The following is a 19,519-nucleotide window of genomic DNA, read 5'->3' on the forward strand; positions in this document are numbered from 1 at the left end:
AATGCTCTGCAGCTGTGGTCCCTAGACCGGCAGCGTGGGCATGACCTGGAGCCTGGGAGAAACAGTGTCTTGGGCCCCACCCGACTTACCGAGTCAGAACTTCACTAAGTGGCGTAGGAAGCCACCTCCGATCCTCAGAACTAGCTGGGAACCCATCCTCCTGGTGCCATCCTCACCCTTCACACACCCGCACTCTGCTAGGTACAGATGCGGACACCTTCATTCATCCCCCCGCCCCCCAAGGATGGCCAACCTCTTGGGGGCAGGGCTGGGGCCTCAATGGCCTCTGCATCACCCGCAGCGCCCAGCACTGTGCTGCGTGTACAGACAGTGCTCAACAAAGGCTTAGAAACAGGATTGCTGACTTGAACTTGGAAATAAGTTTACAAGAGAATGAAAAGGTCTATCTTCCAAGATGTAAAGCTAGGGACGAGGAGGAAGTGCAGTGGAGCCTGATGGAGATTGCCAGGGCGGACAATTCACACAGGAGCTCACATCGCCAGCAGAAGCCTGTGGAATCCCACAGCAACGCCTACTCTTAGTTTCACAACTTACACAATGTGCTCAATTATCTAAACGGCTTCTGTAAAATTCCCGAGGTGAGTGCATAACATTTAGTTTAATGAAAAAGTAAGTATATAACACACAACTCAAAAGGATATAAAGATAAAAACCAATTAACACAGGGCTATGTCCACTAGGAGGGTTGGTTAAGAGTTACTCTCCAACTGGAAGTGACAAGGAAGAACTGGATCTTCCTCTTAAAAGGCAGCCAACTTTATAGCATCACTGTTCAAAAATACCCAGCCAGTAACTGACCAATGATTGTAAAGCACATGGCAAAAACAGTGCCCTCCAGAACTGTGATGAAAAATATCACTTACTAAAAACACATGGACAACAGCAAGAATTCACATAGAAATGATCCCGGCTACATGGGCTCAGGTCGCCGAGCAGCCTCCCCCAGGGTGAGACCGCGGCGAGCCTGCCCCCGAGCCCCGGGCCCAGCAGCACCCACCTCGATGATCTCCGTCTGCGCGTGCTTCGTCCAGAATGCCTGCGGCGGGGTGGTCACACTCACTGCTACAAAACTATTTGGTTTCCGATCTAGCGATGGCGTATGCAGCTCACTACAAGCTATGGAATCAAGATGGGAGAAAAGAATCCTTTAAAATCAGGCTCTAGTTAGTTGTGTTCCACACACACTCAAAGAGCAAAGACAGTAAATGACACTCAAAAGGATGAGGCAATTGCACGGTCTGTTGTCACAGGGAGCTGATTTTTTAATTGGAAACAATCTCTACTCACCCCCCCCCCCCCCACCACCACCACCACCACCTCCCCGGACGCCGTGGCAGCAGTGCCCTAGCTGCAGGGAAGGTGAGCCCAAAGGGCTTTCTGCATCCGTGGAATGGAGCACAGAGCCAACAATCTCACATGCACACCTAGTGTACTGAGCATTTTGGGACAGATGATAAGACTCAGAAGTTCAATGGTAGAAGTGACTTACAGGGAAAACGGTCCTATTGCATGGACTCTAACATGTACCTTTGTAAAATACACTGCGAAAGAAAGATGACCCACTGCCATGAGACCAGCAAATGCTACCGACCATAAGACACTTTGTCATTACAGAAAAACATGAAGAAACATGCTCCATGGAACTGATTAAATGTACGGCAAATCAAAGTTCTGCACCGGAAGAAGCAGCTTTTCTGGCAGAGCAATAACTACCCCCGAGTGCTTGGCTTTTGCTTGCTTTCGGAGTTCTCAAACAACTGACTTCGACCCTTTTTGTCAGTGTTCTCATTGCCTTTTATGGAGGAAAAAAATTTTGGAGGGCCTCACACTGTTGTTCCTGCTCCCATCTTTCTCATTTGATTTTTAGAATGCTCTCTAGTGACTTAAAATTTAGAAATTAACTTTTACTTCTGGAAATTAACTTTGGTTCTCTGATTATCCCTTGTAATATCATCTCATATATCTTGAATCTTCATTATTTATTGGATACTAGAGGCCCGGTGCATGAGATTCGTTCACTGGGGGGAGGGGAGTGTCCCTCAGTCCGGCCTGTGCCCTCTTGCGGTCTGGGACGCCCTGGGGGTGACCACTTGCTGGTTTAGGCCTGCTCCCCGGGGGGATTGGGTCTAAGCTGGCAATCAGACATCCCTCTGGCAGCCCAGAAGCCCTCGGGGAATGTCCACTTGCCAGCAGGGAGCAGACCTAAGCTGCAGTCAGACATCCTTAGCGCTGCTGAGGAAGCAGAAGAGGCTCCCACCACCACTGCTGTACTGGCAGCCATCAGCCTCCTTTTTTCTTTTTTTTTTTTATTCTGGGATTTATTTACCTTCTATAGCTGTCACTGGAGCTGAGAGCTGGCTCCCCCGTGAGAGCGCACTGACCACCAGAGGGCAGCTCCTGCATTGAGCGTCTGCCCCCTGGTGGTCAATGTGTGTCATAGTGACCAGTCAGTCCCAGTCTTTCTGCTGTTAGGGTCAGTTTGCATATTACCCTGTTACTATATAGGATTGAGGCCTGGTGCATGGGAGGGGGCTGGCTGGTTTGCTCTGAAGGGTGTCCAGGATCAGGGTGGGGGTCCGCTTGGGTGCCTGGCCAGCCTGGATGAGGGGCTGATGGCTGTTTGCAGATGGTCACACCCCTTTCAGGGTGGGGGTCCCCACTGGTGTGCCTGGCCAGCCTGGATGACGGGCTGATGGCTGTTTGCAGCTGGTCACACCCCCTTCAGGGTGCGGGTCCCCACTGGGGTGCCTGGCCAGCCTAGATGAGGGGCTGATAGCTGTTTGCAGCTAGTCACACCCTCTTCAGGGTGGGGGGGGGGGGGGTCCCTACTGGGGTGCCTGGCCAGCCTGGATGATGGGCTGATGGCTGTTTGCAGCTGGCCACATTCCCTTCAGGGTGGGGGTTCCCACTGGGGTGCCTGGCCAGTCTGGGTGAGGGGGTGAGGGCCGTTTTCAGGCTGGCGGGTGACTGAAGCTCCCAGCCTCTCCTTTTTTCTTTTTTTTTTTATTCTGGGATTTATTTACCTTCTATAGCTGTCACTGGAGCTGAGAGCCGGCTCCAGCTCTGAGCCCGCGGCTGGCTGAAAACAGGTATCTGAGTTTGTTTAGCTTCTATAATTGAAACTCTGTTACCATCACTGGCGCTCTAAGCTCTGAGCGCGCTGCCGGCTGAAAGCAGGTTTCTGGAGTTTGTTTAGCTTCTATAATTGCAACATTGTTGCATCCAGAGCTCAGAGCTGGGCTGAGGCAGGCGGGGAACCTTGGCTTCCTCCATCACTGGAGCAAGCAAGCCTCCTGCTCACTTCAGCTGCATGGCTGCCGGCCGCCATGTTTGTTGGCAGTTAATTTGCATATCCTGCTGATTAGCCAATGGGAAGGGTAGTGAAGTTACAGTTAATTACCATGTTTCTCTATTATTAGACAGGATAATAAAAGCCTAATATGTAAATTGTCCCTCAGGAGTTCGACTGGGAGTTTAACCACTCGCTATGACGTGCACTGACCACTATGGGGCAGCACGGAACATGGACATCAGCGATGCAGCACTGGCAGCGGGCGGCAGTAGAGGCACTGCCAGCCTCGATGGGCCCCGACAAGACCAGGACTGTGGCGGGATGGTGGAGCAGGTGAGCGGGCAGCACCAGGCCAAGGCAGGGTGCCAGGCGGGGCCGCGGGGCTGGGGGCGTGAGCTGGGGCTGTGAGCCTGGGGGCACGAGCTGGGACCTGATCCCTGAAGGCTACCCCGAGGCACCCCACCCATGCACGAATTCATACACCAGGTCTCCAGTATCCTATATAATAAAGAGCCAATATGCAAATAGTCATCACATCCTCACACCCTGGCTGGGAGACCTGAGGCTGTGCCCCTTGCCCCGCGCTGGGGTCGGGAGACCTGAGGCTGGGCGAGGGAATCTGAGGCTGTGCCCCCTGACCCAGGGCCGGGGGATCTGAGGGAATCTGAGGCTGCCCTCCTGCCCGGCGGGGCTTGACGGGGGACCTGAGGTTGCACCCTCCACCCTGCAGGGATTGATGGGGGTGGAGCTGGCTGGGTCTGGGTGCAGGTGGGCGGGGATTGACTCTGGGTTCCGTGGTGTGCCCCAGACTCTGACAGGAGGGAGATTTTCATATACATTTTACTAATTTTCTTTCATCTCTGACACTTCTATTATAGACAAAGGGCAAATAGCAGTATTAAAATACTTCCTCTATTAATTCCCTTTTAATGTGCACAAATTTTGTGCACTGGGCCTCTAATAGGATAATAAAATACAAAGGGCTTGGCTTTTGAGTTCTGAGAGTCATATGTACCATGTGACCATCAGCAAAGCAAGGTAGAACTTTTCCCTCAGGCTAGAAAGTTCCCCTTACTTCCAGCCTCTGTGCGCATGACAGCAACCGGTCGTTATGCAGTCACTACCTCACTTCCATCACTGCTGTCTATTCTTGAATTGCACATAAGTGGAATGTTTTAAGATTCATTTATATTGTTCTATATATATATATATATCCCATTGTATAAATGCACCAAGTGTTCTTATCCATGTTGTTAGTAGACATTTGGGTTGCTTCACTTTGAGCCACTATAGATAAAGGTGCTATAAACATTCCTGTTCAAGTCTTTCTGTGAACTGAGGTTTTCCTTTCTCTTGACAAGCACCTAAGGGTGGCATTTCGAGGTTACATCAGAGGACAGGTCTCACTTCACAGCTAACAGTTCTCTAAAGTGGCCGCACCATTTTACAGCCATCACAACGTGCAGGAATGCCAATCACCGCTGACATTGGTGAGCTTGGTGCTTACTTCTGTTGTTCCAATAGATGTTTTAATTTGCACTTCTGTGATGTGAAGCATCTTTTCACCATATGCTTACTGCCCGTTTTTATAACTTCATCAAGAGCCTAATTAAGACTTCTGCTTATTTTTAAATTGGATTGTTGACTTTTTAATTGCTGGTGTGTAAGCATTCTACTGTACAGCTGCCCTCTGTCCAGTATATGTGCTGTGGATATCTTTTTCCCAATCTGTGGTTTATCAGATATTTTCTTAAACATTTTTAGATTTTATTTTAGATTTTTAATTTTAGGGACTGGTAGACAGAAAAATGTCCCTCCCCCACAAAAAGTATCCACGTCCTTGTCCCTGGAACCTGTGAATATATTACATCTTCAGCAAAGGGCTGCAGATGTGACTGGGTCATGGAATCCTCAGATGTGACATGGGAGGTCATTCTGGATCATCTGAGCGGTCTTAATCTGATCACGTGAGCTCTTAAAGCAGAGAGGAAGGTGGAGTCAGAAAGATGTGATCAAGGAGAAAGGTGAGATCCAAGGTATGGAAGGACCCAACCTGGCACTGCTGGCCCTGCAGATGGAAGGGACCCACAACCCAAGAAAGGTGAGGGCCTTTCTAAGCCAAGAACCAGCCTCAAATGGCAGCTGGCAAAGAAATGGGAGCACAGTCCTAAAACGGTAAGGAACTAAATTTCGCCAACAATCTGAATGAGCAAGGAAACCCCCCCCTCCCCGAAACCCCCAGAAAGGAACGCAGCCCTACCGACGGGCTGACTTTGGTGCTGTAAGGCCCAGTTGAGACCCAGATGAGCCCACTGGAGTTTTGACCTAAGGGAACTGTAAAGAATAGTAAGCTTGTGTCATTGTAGTGCTAAATTTGTGGTGGTGTGTTACTGGCAACAATAGCAAACTGAAGCACAGAGTTAGTGCTTTCGCTTTTTAAGAAATCTCGGACCACCCTGAGGCTGAGTTATTTCATTGGTTTACTTCCAGAACCTTTAAAGCTTTATGTTTTAAGTTCTCTTCTATCTTTCCTACGAGTCTACCTCAGCAGCAATCAGGGATTGGACTGTTCTGCCGCCTCCCTCTCCTTTATGCTGTGCCCTTAAGATAGCCCTGGTCTGGTCCCTCTCGGCTTGCCTTCACCAGGTGTGGTTCACACACATGCAAGGCCAGAATAGCTGGGTTTCCAAATACAACTGATGGCTGAGCAATAACAGGTGGCCAAAGGCGGGAAAACATATCAGTTTAAGGGCTGATGAGCCAAATGCCACCTTCAGAACACACCTTCCCACAAGTGACATTCCCTCCTGGCCTCACCCCCGACCCAGCCTACCTAAATGTCAGCCAATGTTTAATTCCTAGCTCTGAGTTCCATAGCTCCCACAAGGCTTTCTCTCAGCAGTCCCCGGCCCCCTCTCCTTCTGTTTACTGCTTATATCACTCCTTCAGTATGTTTCCACAGAAACCATTAATCTCTGACATGCATGCCTTGTCTCTCCAACCATATCACCTGTAATCCCAGCTGAGCAAACACTGCTGAGGTAAAGAATAAAGCATATTTCAGGTGCATATCATTTGACTCAGCAATTCCAGATCCAAGAATTTGTCCTGAGAAAATAACCAGCAAAATACATGAAAGATCTATGTGCAACTACGCGCACTCTGGTGGTGTTTATAGCGGCAAACAGGAGGGAACCTAGGGGTCACCAACAGTGACGAGTTACGGTGAGTGTGGCACAGCCGTACGCAGATTCTCTCTGGGTACCCAGTACGATGAAGCAGTTCCATGTTTATTAGAATGAAAGGTGACAGTAATATTTTGCTACATGAGAGAAAAAGCCATGTTAACACTAGGGTGACATTTCTGTAAGGAATTCCACCATCTACAAACCAAAATCATTATAGTGCTGTGTGGGTGCAAAAATACCTGGACGGACTCACACCAAAATGCCATCTGAGTTTCTCTCTCTCAGGATTTTCTTTTCCTCTAACATTTGCTGTAATAGATGTTTTAAAATAAGTACTTTCCTTTTTGTTAATCCTTACCCAAGGACATTTTTTTCCTATTGGTTTTTAGAGAGAGTGGAAGGGAAGAAAGGAGGAAGGGAAGGAGGGAGGAGGAGGAGAAGGGGAGAGAAAGAGAGAGAAAACATCAATGCAAGAGAGACACATTGACTCGCTGCCTCCTGCAAGTGCCCCAACTGGGCCAGAGATAGAACCTGCAACCCAGGTATGTGCCCTTGACTGGGAATTGAACCCATGATCCTTCAGTCCGTGGGTGAATGCTCTAACCATCTAGCAACACTGGCCAGGACAGTACTTTTTAATATATATATATATATATATATGTATTACTTGACTTGTCACATGCAGAAACAGCCTGATTCCTATCTAGGGGTGAGGGTCTCAACTCAATTCTATCAACTCTCATGCTCTCTGTGCTCCATCAGTCTAGCTCCTTGTTTGGTTAAGTCCATATTCTGCATCATTAAATCCATATCCTGTGAGCAGTTTTCATTATAAGCCAAGTGGGGTTTCTTTCACTTCTCTCCTGTGCTGGACCCTACCTGTTTCCTAGACCCCAGGTCGCCCTTCTTCTCAATTCACGCCCCTTGTCGTGAAGCACACCCTCCACCAACGTCCAGAGAAAGGATGTGGGGAAGTAAGTTTTTCTGAGACTCTGTAGCCAAGTTTCCTCCTACCCTCACATTGGACTGACAGCCTGGCTGAGCACAGCATTCTGGGTAGGAAACAGTTCTCTCCCCGCATTGAAGGTGCTGCCCACTGCCTTCACGTTCCCGTGGCGGAGCATCGCCACACTCGCTTCATCCCTGGCCTGTGGATGTGCCCTCCTCTGAGTTTCAGAGTCTTCACTGGATTACTCGTGCTGTGAAATTTCACCCGATGGGTCTCAGGACAGGTGTTTCCAACATTCGGGGCCTGGTAGGCATTTTTAACCCAGACACACCTTCTTCAGTCCTGACAGACCCTGGTGCCACTGCCTGGTCATTCCCTCCCTCACATTCTTTTCTCTTTTCTCTACTAAGTTTCAGACCTCCCGAATCTGCTAATTTTCCATTTCAATTTCTCTCCTGTTTTCTATTTCACATTTAAAGTTTTACTTTCTCAGATAATTCCTTGAATATCTTCCATACTTTATTGAATTTTAAAATATTTTCTACCCTATTTTAAATTTCTAAAATTATCCATGTTTTCCAACTGTTCTCTTTCTCTTTAGAGCACCCTGTTTTTATTGGATGTATACACCATCTTCTCTTGAGGCTATAAATTATAATCTAAAATATATAATTTAGTATATAAAATACACAGTAACTATATTCATGTAAATATAAAATTTATATACAACCCACGTGTCCGTCAGCAGAATAAACTATGGTTGGTGCACACAATGGAAGCCACTCAGCAAGGCAGGATGAGTCTGGCCGCAGAACTGCACGTCCAGCACGAGTCCAGAGCATTACCGAAGTGAGCACGGCGCACCCAGAGGCTGGGCACTGCATGGTTCTATCATGTGAAACTCTCACGGCCTCACTGCAGTGATGGAAACAGGCCGACAGCTGACTGGGAGTGAGGCTGAGGACATGAGAATCCTTTGGGGCGATGGCAAGGCTAGTGGTTACATACATAATATGCTTATCAAAACTCACTGATGCTACACTTAAAATGGGTACATTTTACATACAAATTATACCTCAATGTTGACTTAAAACAAAATGAAAGAAGAGTCAAAGATGACCAGACTTCACTGAAGGCCCGCAACATGAAAGAAAAGATAGAACTTGGAAGAATAGAGAACTTGCAGAAAGTGGAAGACAAGGTCAAAGAAAGTACATGTCAAAGAAATGATACGCTGCACAGAGTCTGTTTCTGTTTCTTACTCTCCCTGATGTTTGGGGTGACGTAGGACAAGGGCGGAAGCGTGCTCACACTTTGCTGTGAAACTTGGACTGGCATCACAGTTTGTAAAGAGCAATAAAGGTCTAGGTTGGTGGGCATCCCGTACACAGCTGTGCTCACTACCCACTGCAGACCAGGCACCTGGCAAGGGCTGGGGACCCTGAACTAGTTTAGGAGCATGAAACCTGTAATGAAGACGTTTTCAGAGTTTAAAATTTGGTGATAATGCACTTACATTTTTATGGGTTTAGCAACTTGTCAAAGCCCTTGTTTTATTTTAACCACCATGAGCTTGTCTCTCAAATGGCAACACCTCATACGACTCATGAAGAAACCCATCCAGCAAGGTCAAGGGCAGGCTCAAGGCTGGGCACTTAGTTTACAGCACAGTCTGGATAAGATTCCAGGCCATCTGGTTCACAGCACCTCTTGGACACCTCTGCCAGGCCACTGGCCAATGCTGACCCCCGTCCAGGAGATGCGGGGAGGGGAGAGGACCACCAGAGCTCAGTGCCCCCAGAGGAGCTTCCCAGCTGACCCTGCCTTGCTCTCCTGCCACACTTCCCGATCCCAGGGCTGGCGCAGTCTCTCTGATGCTCCGAGAGGGAGAGCACGCAAGTGTCATCACCTCCGGTCAGAGTAGGGAATGAGGACTAGGAAGCCAAACTCAACCACACAGGCCTCCTGGCCAGGGGCTGACACCGCTAGCCCTAAACCCCGCTTTCTCACCCCTCCCGGTCTCAGCAGCTCAGGGTGGGCTCACCACTTCCAGCCCTGCAGGCATAGTCCCCCAGGCCCCCCACCCACAGGAAGTCCACATCAGCCTCCAGGTTCATCTTCTCAGCAACACGTCAGCAGCAGATGGTGGCAGCAAGTTCTCTAAGACTCGGGCCAGCAGTTGTGTTTTTGTTTTTGAGCAACATATATTGTTACCTAAAACAATGAAAGACACCCACCTAAGCTGAACTCTAAAATGGGTTCATCTGGATCTTGTAGATTTCCTGAATAAAAAAGAAATGCCAGACAAAAGTCAGCCTTAATCAACTTTTCCCTGCTTTCAGATTTTATACAAAAAACACACAACCCCAACACATTTATCATCATTTCACAGTGTTTGTAAATTGAACCGTCATGCCGCACACCTTAAATGCATACAGTGATATGTGTCAATTATTTCTCAATAAAACTGGGGGGAGGGGGAACTCCAACATTCTACTTATTTTTATATGCAAAACTTATGTGAGTTGATTTCTTCATTTTATAAACTTTTTGTTTTGAGATTTCTAGAAAGTCTCAGGCTCTAAAACCAAACCCCTACCTTTCCAGGTCTGCATACCCACAACAGACAGGCCTTTTACTATGGCCTGGGCAATGGCCAGACAGGCCCCATGGACACTCCCATATCATCTCCTGGCTGGAAACCTGCAGCAGACTGGCTCCCTCGGAGGCAGTGTCAGGGAGAGTGCTGGCTTTTTCCTCCCTATTCTGACTCACCCAGAGGTGGCACCCTCCAGCCTGGGGCAGTCACAGGGGGCTCATACTGGCTGTCCACCAGGTGCCCAAGGCGGCATGCGTGGCCCTCCCAGAACTGCCATGTCGGAACCACTGGAGCCGCCCCAAGAGGCTCACCTGCCAGAGAGAGGCCAAGCATGTCAGCTGCCACATCAATGGTGGAAGCCCGCTGCAGTGCACGGGCCCTGGCGCCATGGCGAGGGCTGTGCTCTCTTGCTGTCATGATGTCATTGGTGATGATGTGTTTCCTGCTCCTGGGTCAGACCACGCCTGACTCCCTGGGAAGAGCTGTCATCCAGCCCTATCCCCTAAGGTGGCAGCAGTCCTGAGAAATGGGAACGAACAATGGGAAGAAGCACAGATGGTGGCAGAAAGGCACTGTGAGATCACAGAGAGTGCGTGAGCTACGCGAGCAGGCACAGCAAGGCCAGGGTCCCAGCAGGTCGGGCCGGGGGAAGAAGAGTCTGATGGTCTAGGTCTCTTCAGTCACCACGCTCCCCACGCTCCCCAGCGCACTCACACAACAACACCGCAGGCCCGAGGGACCCATACAGAAATCGTGTTCTCTCTGACAAAGACATGCCACCTTAAATGATGTTTTACAACAATCGTAAAACATGGCTTTTGAGATTTTATTTGCTTTATCAAGCTTTCCCATTGGCAAGTCTCATAGAATTTCATAAAATTTAAAGCCAATTCGCTACAACCTCTGTTAGGATACAGGTGCATGAAGGGGTTTGCCACCCTGGTTACAACAGCTCGGTGGGACACGGGACAGACAAAGGCACATGCCCTCCAGCCTTGCCCTCTTTCTTCCCAGAGCTACAGAAACTTCATGTGGGCCTCGGTCCTGCCTTTCTTTCCCACAAAACATGTATGTGATCCTCTCGAGAGCCAAGTGCTGCGCTGGGGTGTGGCCATCTCTGAGCGCGGCCTCGGCTGGCTGGGTCAGACAGCCTCCACATGGGAAGCAGCAAGAAGTGAGTTTCACATTTTCCCAGCCCCATAGGCGGTCATTCCTGCTGTCTCTAGAAGGAACCACCCTTTAGAAGGTTAGGCAATGAGACTGAGCAGAAGGGCTGGTTTAAAACACCCCTCTCCAAGCCTGCGATTTCCAGACGCCCCGTCTTCTCTCCGTGTGTCTGCACCTCTACCTGAAGGGCCCATGGTCCCGCTCTTGAGGAGGTTCACTCACCCAGCAACTTACTGGACATGTTTGTTCTTGTTTCAGTAGTGACACGTGGCATTTCTTCATAGAAGCATATCCAAATCCATCACCTAAAAATAGAAAGTTATACACTTAACAAGCTGGTCAACACGCAGGGAGTTCTTGTGAAAGAATCTATACTAATAAAAGGGTAATATGCTAATTAGACTGGACATTTTCCAGATGTCCTTCTTGACAAAGCCATGGTGGTGGGGGCCAAGGCAGAAGCAGTTAAGGGCGATCAGACCAGCAGGGGAAGGCAGTTAGGGGGTGATCAGGCTGGCAGGCAGAGGCGGTTAGGAGCCAGCGGTCCCGGATTGTGAGAGGGATGTCCGACTGCCTGTTTAGGCCCAAGATCCCTGGGATCAGGCCTAAACAGGCAGTCAGAGATCTCCTGAGGGGTCCCGGATTGGAGAGGGTGCAGGCCGGCCTGAGGGACCTCTCCTCCCGTGCACAAATTTCGTGCACCAGGCCTCTAGTACATTATAATTCCAATACCTAGAAATATGGGAATGCCACAAGCTGTTTCATGTTCCTCTTTCCACACACCAATCTAACCTTCTGGCTCAAAAACAAAGGTTTTGCTCAAAGCCCAAACGAATGAGAACTAGACAGTACACACTCTGTTCCACTCCAGGGGTGACCCAGGGGAATTTGGGGCGGCCCCAAAGAGCCACGTGAGCAGCTGGGGTGGATCAGGGAAAATGAGGAGGTGAGGATCTGAGTCCAAGTCCTCCCTCCCATAGGTCTCAGGTCCGAAGAGAGCTTCTGGGCCCCGCCGAGTCTCTGCATTTTGCTATCTAAGATGAAGCTAGTTGTACCCATCTCACAGGGTGCAGTGAGAACCAGACCTTCCACAACGGGAGAGGGCTCTGCAAACTCCACTGGGCTCCCCAAACTCTGCTGGCCTCCCACAGTGAAGCAGGTAGGGGCCATTGTGAAATAGGACCCCCCCCCCCCGACTCTGACTCAGTCCTCGCACTGCTGGGGAGCTGTTGGGCGAACCTGGGGGCCCAGCACATGAGCCATCTGAAAATGCCAGGGCCTGGGGTGCAGACCACGGGAAGGGCAGTGCTCTCGCCCTGGGCAAAACTCAGTCCCTGGAGGCTGTGCTCCTGCCTCTCCCGCTGCGACACCCAGGGACCTTCAGCCGGGCGCCTCAGCCGAGAAGCATGGCCTGGCTGGGGTCACAGTAGACGTCACCAGGGGAAGACGCATCAGTGTGCTGAAATCGGAAGGCATACAAGTCAAAAATGTCCAATAAAAATGGGAAAGTACTTATAGTATTAATATCTGTGAATTTGTAATTTACAAATTAATTTTAAAAACTCACTAAAAATCCAAGTAGCAAAAGGTAAGAATTAATAAAAGAGTAATACATGTGGTAAACATTTTGAACAGGGGCCAGACTCATTCATAATAATAAAAGGAATGCTCCCCACACCTACATTCCCTAAATTAGTCTGCCAAAAGCAGTTAGTTCTATTGAGAATATGCTTTGTGGGCGGACCTAGAGGAAATTCCATAGGACTGTCCTGTAGTGCTGATGACATGTTAGAGTACTACAAGCATTTTGGAAAAGAAGCTAACATTATTTATCAAAATTTGTCCACAACAAAATTCTCGCCAATGATCCAGAGATGCTTACTGCAGTATGACTTACAACGACAAACTGAGACCAACCCAAGTGCCCACTGCAGTTGTCAGTGTCAACGTCTGTGAACACTGACATACGGCTGTTGGCATGGTCATAATAAAGCCAACAACCACATGGACCCTTCTTCCACCTCATTAACCACCAGGAAAAGGCACATCATGGGCATGAGATAGTGCATACCCACTAGAATAGCTGAAATGAAAAGACGGCAATACCAAGTGTTGGTGAGGATGAGGAGTGATGGCCCTGATATACTGCTGGAGGAGTCAAGGGCATGGCCACTCTGGAAAATGCAGTATCTACTCAAACCGAACACTCATCCACCCCAGAATCTGGAACTGCTAACAGAAATGTATACTTCTATTCCCCCCAAAAGAATGTGAGGAACATTTAGAGCAGTAACATTTATAACAGTCAAAAACCAGAAACAACCCAAATGCCCACCAAGAGCAGATGAACACAACACAGGTGACTCCTAGAAATGATATCAAGGGGAGAGCCAGGCACACAGAGCACATCTAGGCAACTGTGTTTCTATGAGGTTTGGGCACAGCCCAATGAGCCCTTGGTGTTAGAGTCCAGTTGGTGGTATTTCTGAGGGGTGAGTACTGATGGTGGGAGGAGGGGAGGGGTCCTACCTCAATAAAAAGTTTAATTTTTTCAGTGGCTGCAATGGAGACAACACAGTATGAAAGATGTTTACGTCAGTTCTGCATCATGTGGGTTTTCCACACACTATTCCACCTGTGTTCTGGTTATAGCCCTTCCTTAAAAAAATGTAACACAAAGGCAAAGAGCCAGCAGGAGGCCACAGCAAGACAGTGGCCATGTCTGAGGACATGATGGGGAGCAGGGGAGAAGAGGGGAAATGGCTTCCTTTCTTGGCTAACACCCCCTTGCATCACTGAAATCTGCACCCCCTGCTGGTGGAGGCAGAGGTGGCACCTGGAGATGAAATCAGCCAGGAAGGAGCTCTTCTCTCTTGAACCTCCCCCCTCTCCACCCCCAGCTTATTCATGAAGATACAGCCACCTGCCCTTCAGTTGGGACAGCAGAGACTTGCCACCTACCACAGGGCTGCATCTCACCTTGACATCTCAACCGGCCAAGGGAGGCTCCCATCCCCCTTCCCCTGCAGGGTCCCTGCCCACTCCACCCACCTGCCTTTCCCTAAGCCAGTGGCTCTCAACCTTCCTAATGCCGCGACCCTTTAATACAGTTCCTCATGTTGTGGCGACCCTCAATTTCATTGTTACAAATTGAACATAATTAAAGCATAGTGATTAATCACAAAAACAATATGTAATTATATATGTGTTTTCTGATGGTCTTAGGCAAACCCTGTGAAAGGGTCGTTCGACCCCCAAAGGGGTCGCGACACCCACAGGTTGAGAACCGCTGCCCTAGGAGGGAGTTTAGTATTATAGGCATTATGAGATTCTGGGGGTATACATGCTTCAAGGGGAACATCTACAGACTAATTTTACAAACTTGATAGAGTTCACAGATCATAGAAGCTTTCAGGTCAAAAAGACCTCAGAAGGTACTTGGTGGTTACTTGGGGGCATTTAATTAGAATCTGCAATTTAAGTCATCAAGACCCAGAACAAAACGCTAATTTGCACAGCCAAACTCAATTCCCGTATTAGTCTCATTAATTTAAGGTGATTCACCAAGGATTCCCATATTCCCATGGTCCCTGTTTTCTTCCTCATTTGAAGATTGAAGCTCATTAGAAGCAAAACTACTCTAAAAATAAAGAGGACAGAAGGGGAGGGAGCGGTTTGGAGGACTGGGCTGGTAGGGAGGCGAGAAGGCGGCAGGAGCACTCAGGACACTCACTGCCTCCTCTTCCTCACTCAGAGCCACGTGGTCCTGGCCATCGAACCAGCCATATGGGCGTAGAGGGATGAGGGCAGGGGGGCACGCGAGGCAGGGGGGCACGCGAGGCAGAGAGGCAGCGAGGGAGGGGGGGCACGCGAGGGAGGGGGGCACGCGAGGCAGAGAGGCAGCGAGGGAGGGGGGGCACGCGAGGGAGGGGGGCACGCGAGGCAGAGAGGCAGCGAGGGAGGCCAGGACTCACACAGCTTCATGGGACCAGCGAGGATGGCACCACTGTCAGAAGCTTCTCCAGGGCCCGTCTTGCCCGCCTCCAGAGACCAGGCAACTTGTCTCGGGCAGGGAAGGCTGGCCCCCCGCTCAGTCACCCCTGGGGAGGGCTAATCACGGAGCCGCTGTTTACAACTCACTATTTATGTATTTATGTATTTATTTATTTATTTATTTATTTATTTATTTATTTGGTTAATCCTCACCCAAGGATATTTTTTTCCATTGATTTTTAGAGAGAGTGGAAAGGAGGGAGGTAGGGAGGGAGGAAGAGAGAGAGATATCAATGTGAGACACATTGATTGGTTGCCTCCTGCACGAGCCCCAAACAGGGCTGGGGATCAAACCTGCAACCCAGGTGTGTGCCCTTGACTGGGAATCGAACCCAAGACTCTTCAGTGTGAGGACGGATGCTCTAACCATGAGCCACACCGGCCAGGGCCAGAGCCCTACTTTTATTCATCTTAAACACTGGGGTTCTTCTGAAAATAATCTTGAAAAGGAGATGCACAGGTGAGGTCACAGAAATCCAGACACTTTCTCAGGGTCACGTAGAGGTACAGGGTGAACTGAGAACCCAAAGCCAAAGAGGCCAAGTACAGCTGGTGCTGTTCTCTCTGCCCTTCGTAGCTCAGCATCCCTCTCGCTGTCGCTGGGAGCCAGGGGCTAAGAGCAAGCCTTCCCGGGCCTCGCTCTCCTAACTCAGGCACCAGTGAGAGAAAGTCAGAGGGAAAGGCTGAGTGAGTCAGCACGTGAGTCAGCAGCCCTGAGGAAGAGGCCACCTCCGGAGTCAGAAGAGGAAGAGTTTTCTCTCAAAACCCCTAAATCCAGGACAGCCACAAGCACCGAGTGATGAGGCATCCCATGGCTCACCGGCACCCAAACCTGGGAGAGGGCTGCTGCCCGCCCCCCGCCCCGCCGGCAGCACCCATAGCCTGTCCTTCCAGAGGTGCCCTGACACGGCTGCAGTCTGTCCCTCCATGATGACCCGCTGGGACCTGTGTCTTATGAATAACAGACTTAACTCCTTGCTTCTCCCACACCCTCCTGGTGCAAAGACCAGGTTTTAGACAAACCCCTGCTGGTAAACAAACCTTAAACACCTGTGGCGACTGTTGCTCACCAGAGTCTGGCTTTTTCCTGCCTCCGAGATACCCAACAGACAATCCCGGCCCCTTCCCTCCAGCGATGGAGAAAGCCTGCAGGGCCCGCTCCCTCCCTCCCGCCTCCTGCTCCCAAGCCGCACTGGCTGAGGGTGAGGCGAGGCTCACTGAGCACAGCTCCACTCAGGAAACACCGCCTAATGCAGGAGTACACTGCAAACATCGGCCCAGGCTGCTAAGAATTAAATGTGGGAAACTAATGGGCCTTAGGAAGTCAAGCCCAGGAAAACAGAAAATGTGCAGTCGCCCCAGCTGGTTTGGCTCAGGGGACAGAGGTCGGCCTGTGGACTGAAGGGTCCCAGGTTCAATACCAGTCAAGGGCACATACTGGGGTTGCAGGCTCAATCCCCAGTAGGGGGCGTGCAGGAGGCAGCCAATCAATGATTCTCTCTCATCATTGATGTTTCTATCTCCCTCTCCCTTCCTCTCTGAAATCAATAAAAATATATTTTTAAAAAATGTGCTATATTGATGCACATTCTCACTGGCAGGTCAAACTGCTGGGACAGCTTCTCACTCCCCAAGCCCTGCTCTCTGTCCTATTCACTGAACAGGCAGCAGTGGCAGGAAGCTCGCCACCCAATCTATTAACTAACTGGCCTCACTTGTTTCATGAATATGGCAGCTGATAAAATATAATGCCTAACCCAGACTCAAATGCACATCTGGGACTCCAAGGGGAGGAGTCAGCACCTGGAGTGGGCCATGGGCGTCCCTCTAAAAAACCAGGCAGGCCAAGTGCCCCTGGGTAGGACACGCCCAGATTGTTCAAGTTTCCCTCCTCCCCACCCCCCCTTCCAGACCCTTGGTTTCCCATCTCAGTCACTGGTTAACTCCCACCCCTCCACTTGCTCTAGCCACGAAACAAAACAGTGCTGGCTGCTGGTCTCCTCCTCTCACAGCCCACACCCAAGCCATTCTGTTGGCTCTACCTTCCCAGAGATCCGGACTTCAACCCGCCTCAGCACCCAGCCCTGCCGCCCTGGCTCCTGACCAGTCCCTCCGCAGTCCAGAGCCTGGCTCCACGCGGCACTGGCTCCACCCTGGCCTCCATGCTGCTCAGAGCTCCCCAGCTGCAACCCTCAGCAAGGCCAACGGAAGGCAGCTCCCTCACCCTGTATGTCCTTCCTCTGTATGTCCAGTCTTCAGGACAGTGGGTCAGAACTGCAGCTGGGCCCTTAGTGGTTCACCTAAGAACCATGAGCCTTTCAGGGATTTTGTACAAAAGCCAGTTTGAAAATAAGTCACCCTAAAAAGTGTTTAAAGGTGCTCCTGCTGAGCGACACGGGGGCAGACCCGGGTCTGGGTGCTGGCATCTGGGGGACCAGAGACGTGTTAATGGGCAGCAAGGACGCGGTCCAGGAGGCGCCAGCAGCGGCGGCGGTGGTGGCTGTCCCTGGGCTGCCTTGGCCACTTCTAAAGCACCCACACTTTCTCATGCTGTTTCATCTCCACAGCTGGCCATCTCCTCAACAAACAGGGAAGGCCTCTCCTGGGCCAGGCCTGAGGGATGCAAAGATGAACAGTGGGGCTTGGGCAGGAAATGCATCACGAGAAACACAAAAAGAAGAGATGGACACACTGAGGCGCACACTGGTGCTGCTCAAGCCTCTTCTGGAACCTTCCCTGTGAGAAGGGCTGGTCGGCAGCTGTCCACTGGCCCGCCAGGGGCCCCCAGGGGCTAGCACCAGGGACTCTGAAGGCTGGGGAGAATCCACCCAGTGTCCCATGTATTACTCCTCGCACTCCCTGCACCAGCCTTCATCTGTCACTCGATCACCACACCAGTTCCCAGAACACACACACCAAGATAATGGCGTTACTGCCCGGGGCACTGCAATCCCTGTGAGAGCGCCTGTTCGGTGCTGGAGACAATGACCGCCAGTGCCCATGCCACCCTGCCCTCTCCGGGACACATCCATAGCTCCTGTCTTGCTCCACTGGCCATCGGCCACTCGGGGCCCCCATACAATGAACTGAAGTTTGCCTGGATGTTGGCCAGGAAGGCCTCTCAGTAGTGCCTCAGAAATGTCCTCATGGGCGTGTAAAAGGCCTGAGGAAGCCATCCAATACTTACCAATGAAGACATGTTGCCCAGGGGGCCTGAGAGCCTGAGACAGGACAACAGCACCCCGTGACCTGTGAGTGGGTTATTGCCGGGTGGGTTCTGCAAAGGCCTCACCAGCATGGAGGAAGGTGCTGCAAGCCCAGACGCCCTGCCCAGGACACTCAGTCAAAGCCTAGCTTGGGAGCTGCAGCTAGACGAGAACTGACTCCCGAGCCTGCTCCTTCTCTTCCCCTCTTTGTCCATCCAAACCTAGGGCTGTAAGGCCTGGCCTGGCGCCTGCTTCTACCTCCCCCACTCAAGAGTTGGCCATGTGGAAGCTGACGGCATCAGGGCAGGTGCCACCCCCACTCGGCTTCTCTCCTCCCTCCCCATTGGGAGGAGTCTGTTCTTTCAGTCAAGGGGCTGCTCAGGGCTCCTCGGGATCGCAGTGCCCAGAAGGGGTGCCCTCTGGGGCCAGGGCCCTCACCCAAGCTATGGCAACTCCTCTGCCATGTCCTGATGCGGGGATGAGGCTGTCACAGCAATGGCAAGTCTGGTACCCCTGCCAGCTTGGGCTGGCTGGACACCTGGGCTGCAGGTGGAGGACCCAATCCCAATGAGTTTCAGCAGGAAGGCAGGTTTGCCATAAAGGCCTGGCTTACTTACAGAACTTGAGCAGGAATATGGCTGACAGACCAATGTCGGTGGCACACAACTCCCCTGCTCACCACATCATTCTCCCCATCCCTGCAAATGACCTTGTGTACATGGTGTACAGAGGAAGCCGACAGCCCCCAACTTTAAACTCTCCAGCTCTAACCAAATGCATGGATTCTCCCTGAGTCTTCAATCCAGCTCTTCCCAGGAAAGGCAATCCATGTCCTACTCAGGCCACGTGCCCCCCTGGCTGGAGGGCGGGGGCCACAGGCACAGGGATGCTCCCATTCGATGGAGTGTGGTTGGGGAGAGTTCCCACAAAGTGGGCAGGGGAGGCTGAAAATAATCATCTCACTCACCACAAGTTTTAGTAGTCAAATGGAAACCCTACAGCAAGTGTTTCTCAAACTTTATGAGGAAAGTTGAAGATCTCCCA

At 50.7% G+C, this 19,519-nt stretch overlaps 1 protein-coding gene across 1 annotated transcript in view; it reads right to left on the bottom strand.

The window, feature by feature from the left end:
- INPP4A (inositol polyphosphate-4-phosphatase type I A) overlaps positions 1–19,519 on the bottom strand; it is a 115,680-nt gene that overhangs the window by 44,404 nt on the left and 51,757 nt on the right. The window contains exons 2-5 of the mRNA XM_081100669.1: positions 11,451–11,521; positions 10,361–10,568; positions 9,688–9,732; positions 1,019–1,137 (exon numbers count right to left, since the gene is read on the bottom strand). Of these exons, the coding sequence (XP_080956795.1) occupies positions 1,019–1,137; positions 9,688–9,732; positions 10,361–10,466 (270 nt within the window). The 5' untranslated portion in view covers positions 10,467–10,568; positions 11,451–11,521. The remainder of the gene's footprint in view (positions 1–1,018; positions 1,138–9,687; positions 9,733–10,360; positions 10,569–11,450; positions 11,522–19,519) is intronic.

Source organism: Myotis nattereri (genome assembly GCF_964212035.1).
Source record: "Myotis nattereri genome assembly, chromosome: 10".
Taxonomy (NCBI): domain Eukaryota; kingdom Metazoa; phylum Chordata; class Mammalia; order Chiroptera; family Vespertilionidae; genus Myotis; species Myotis nattereri.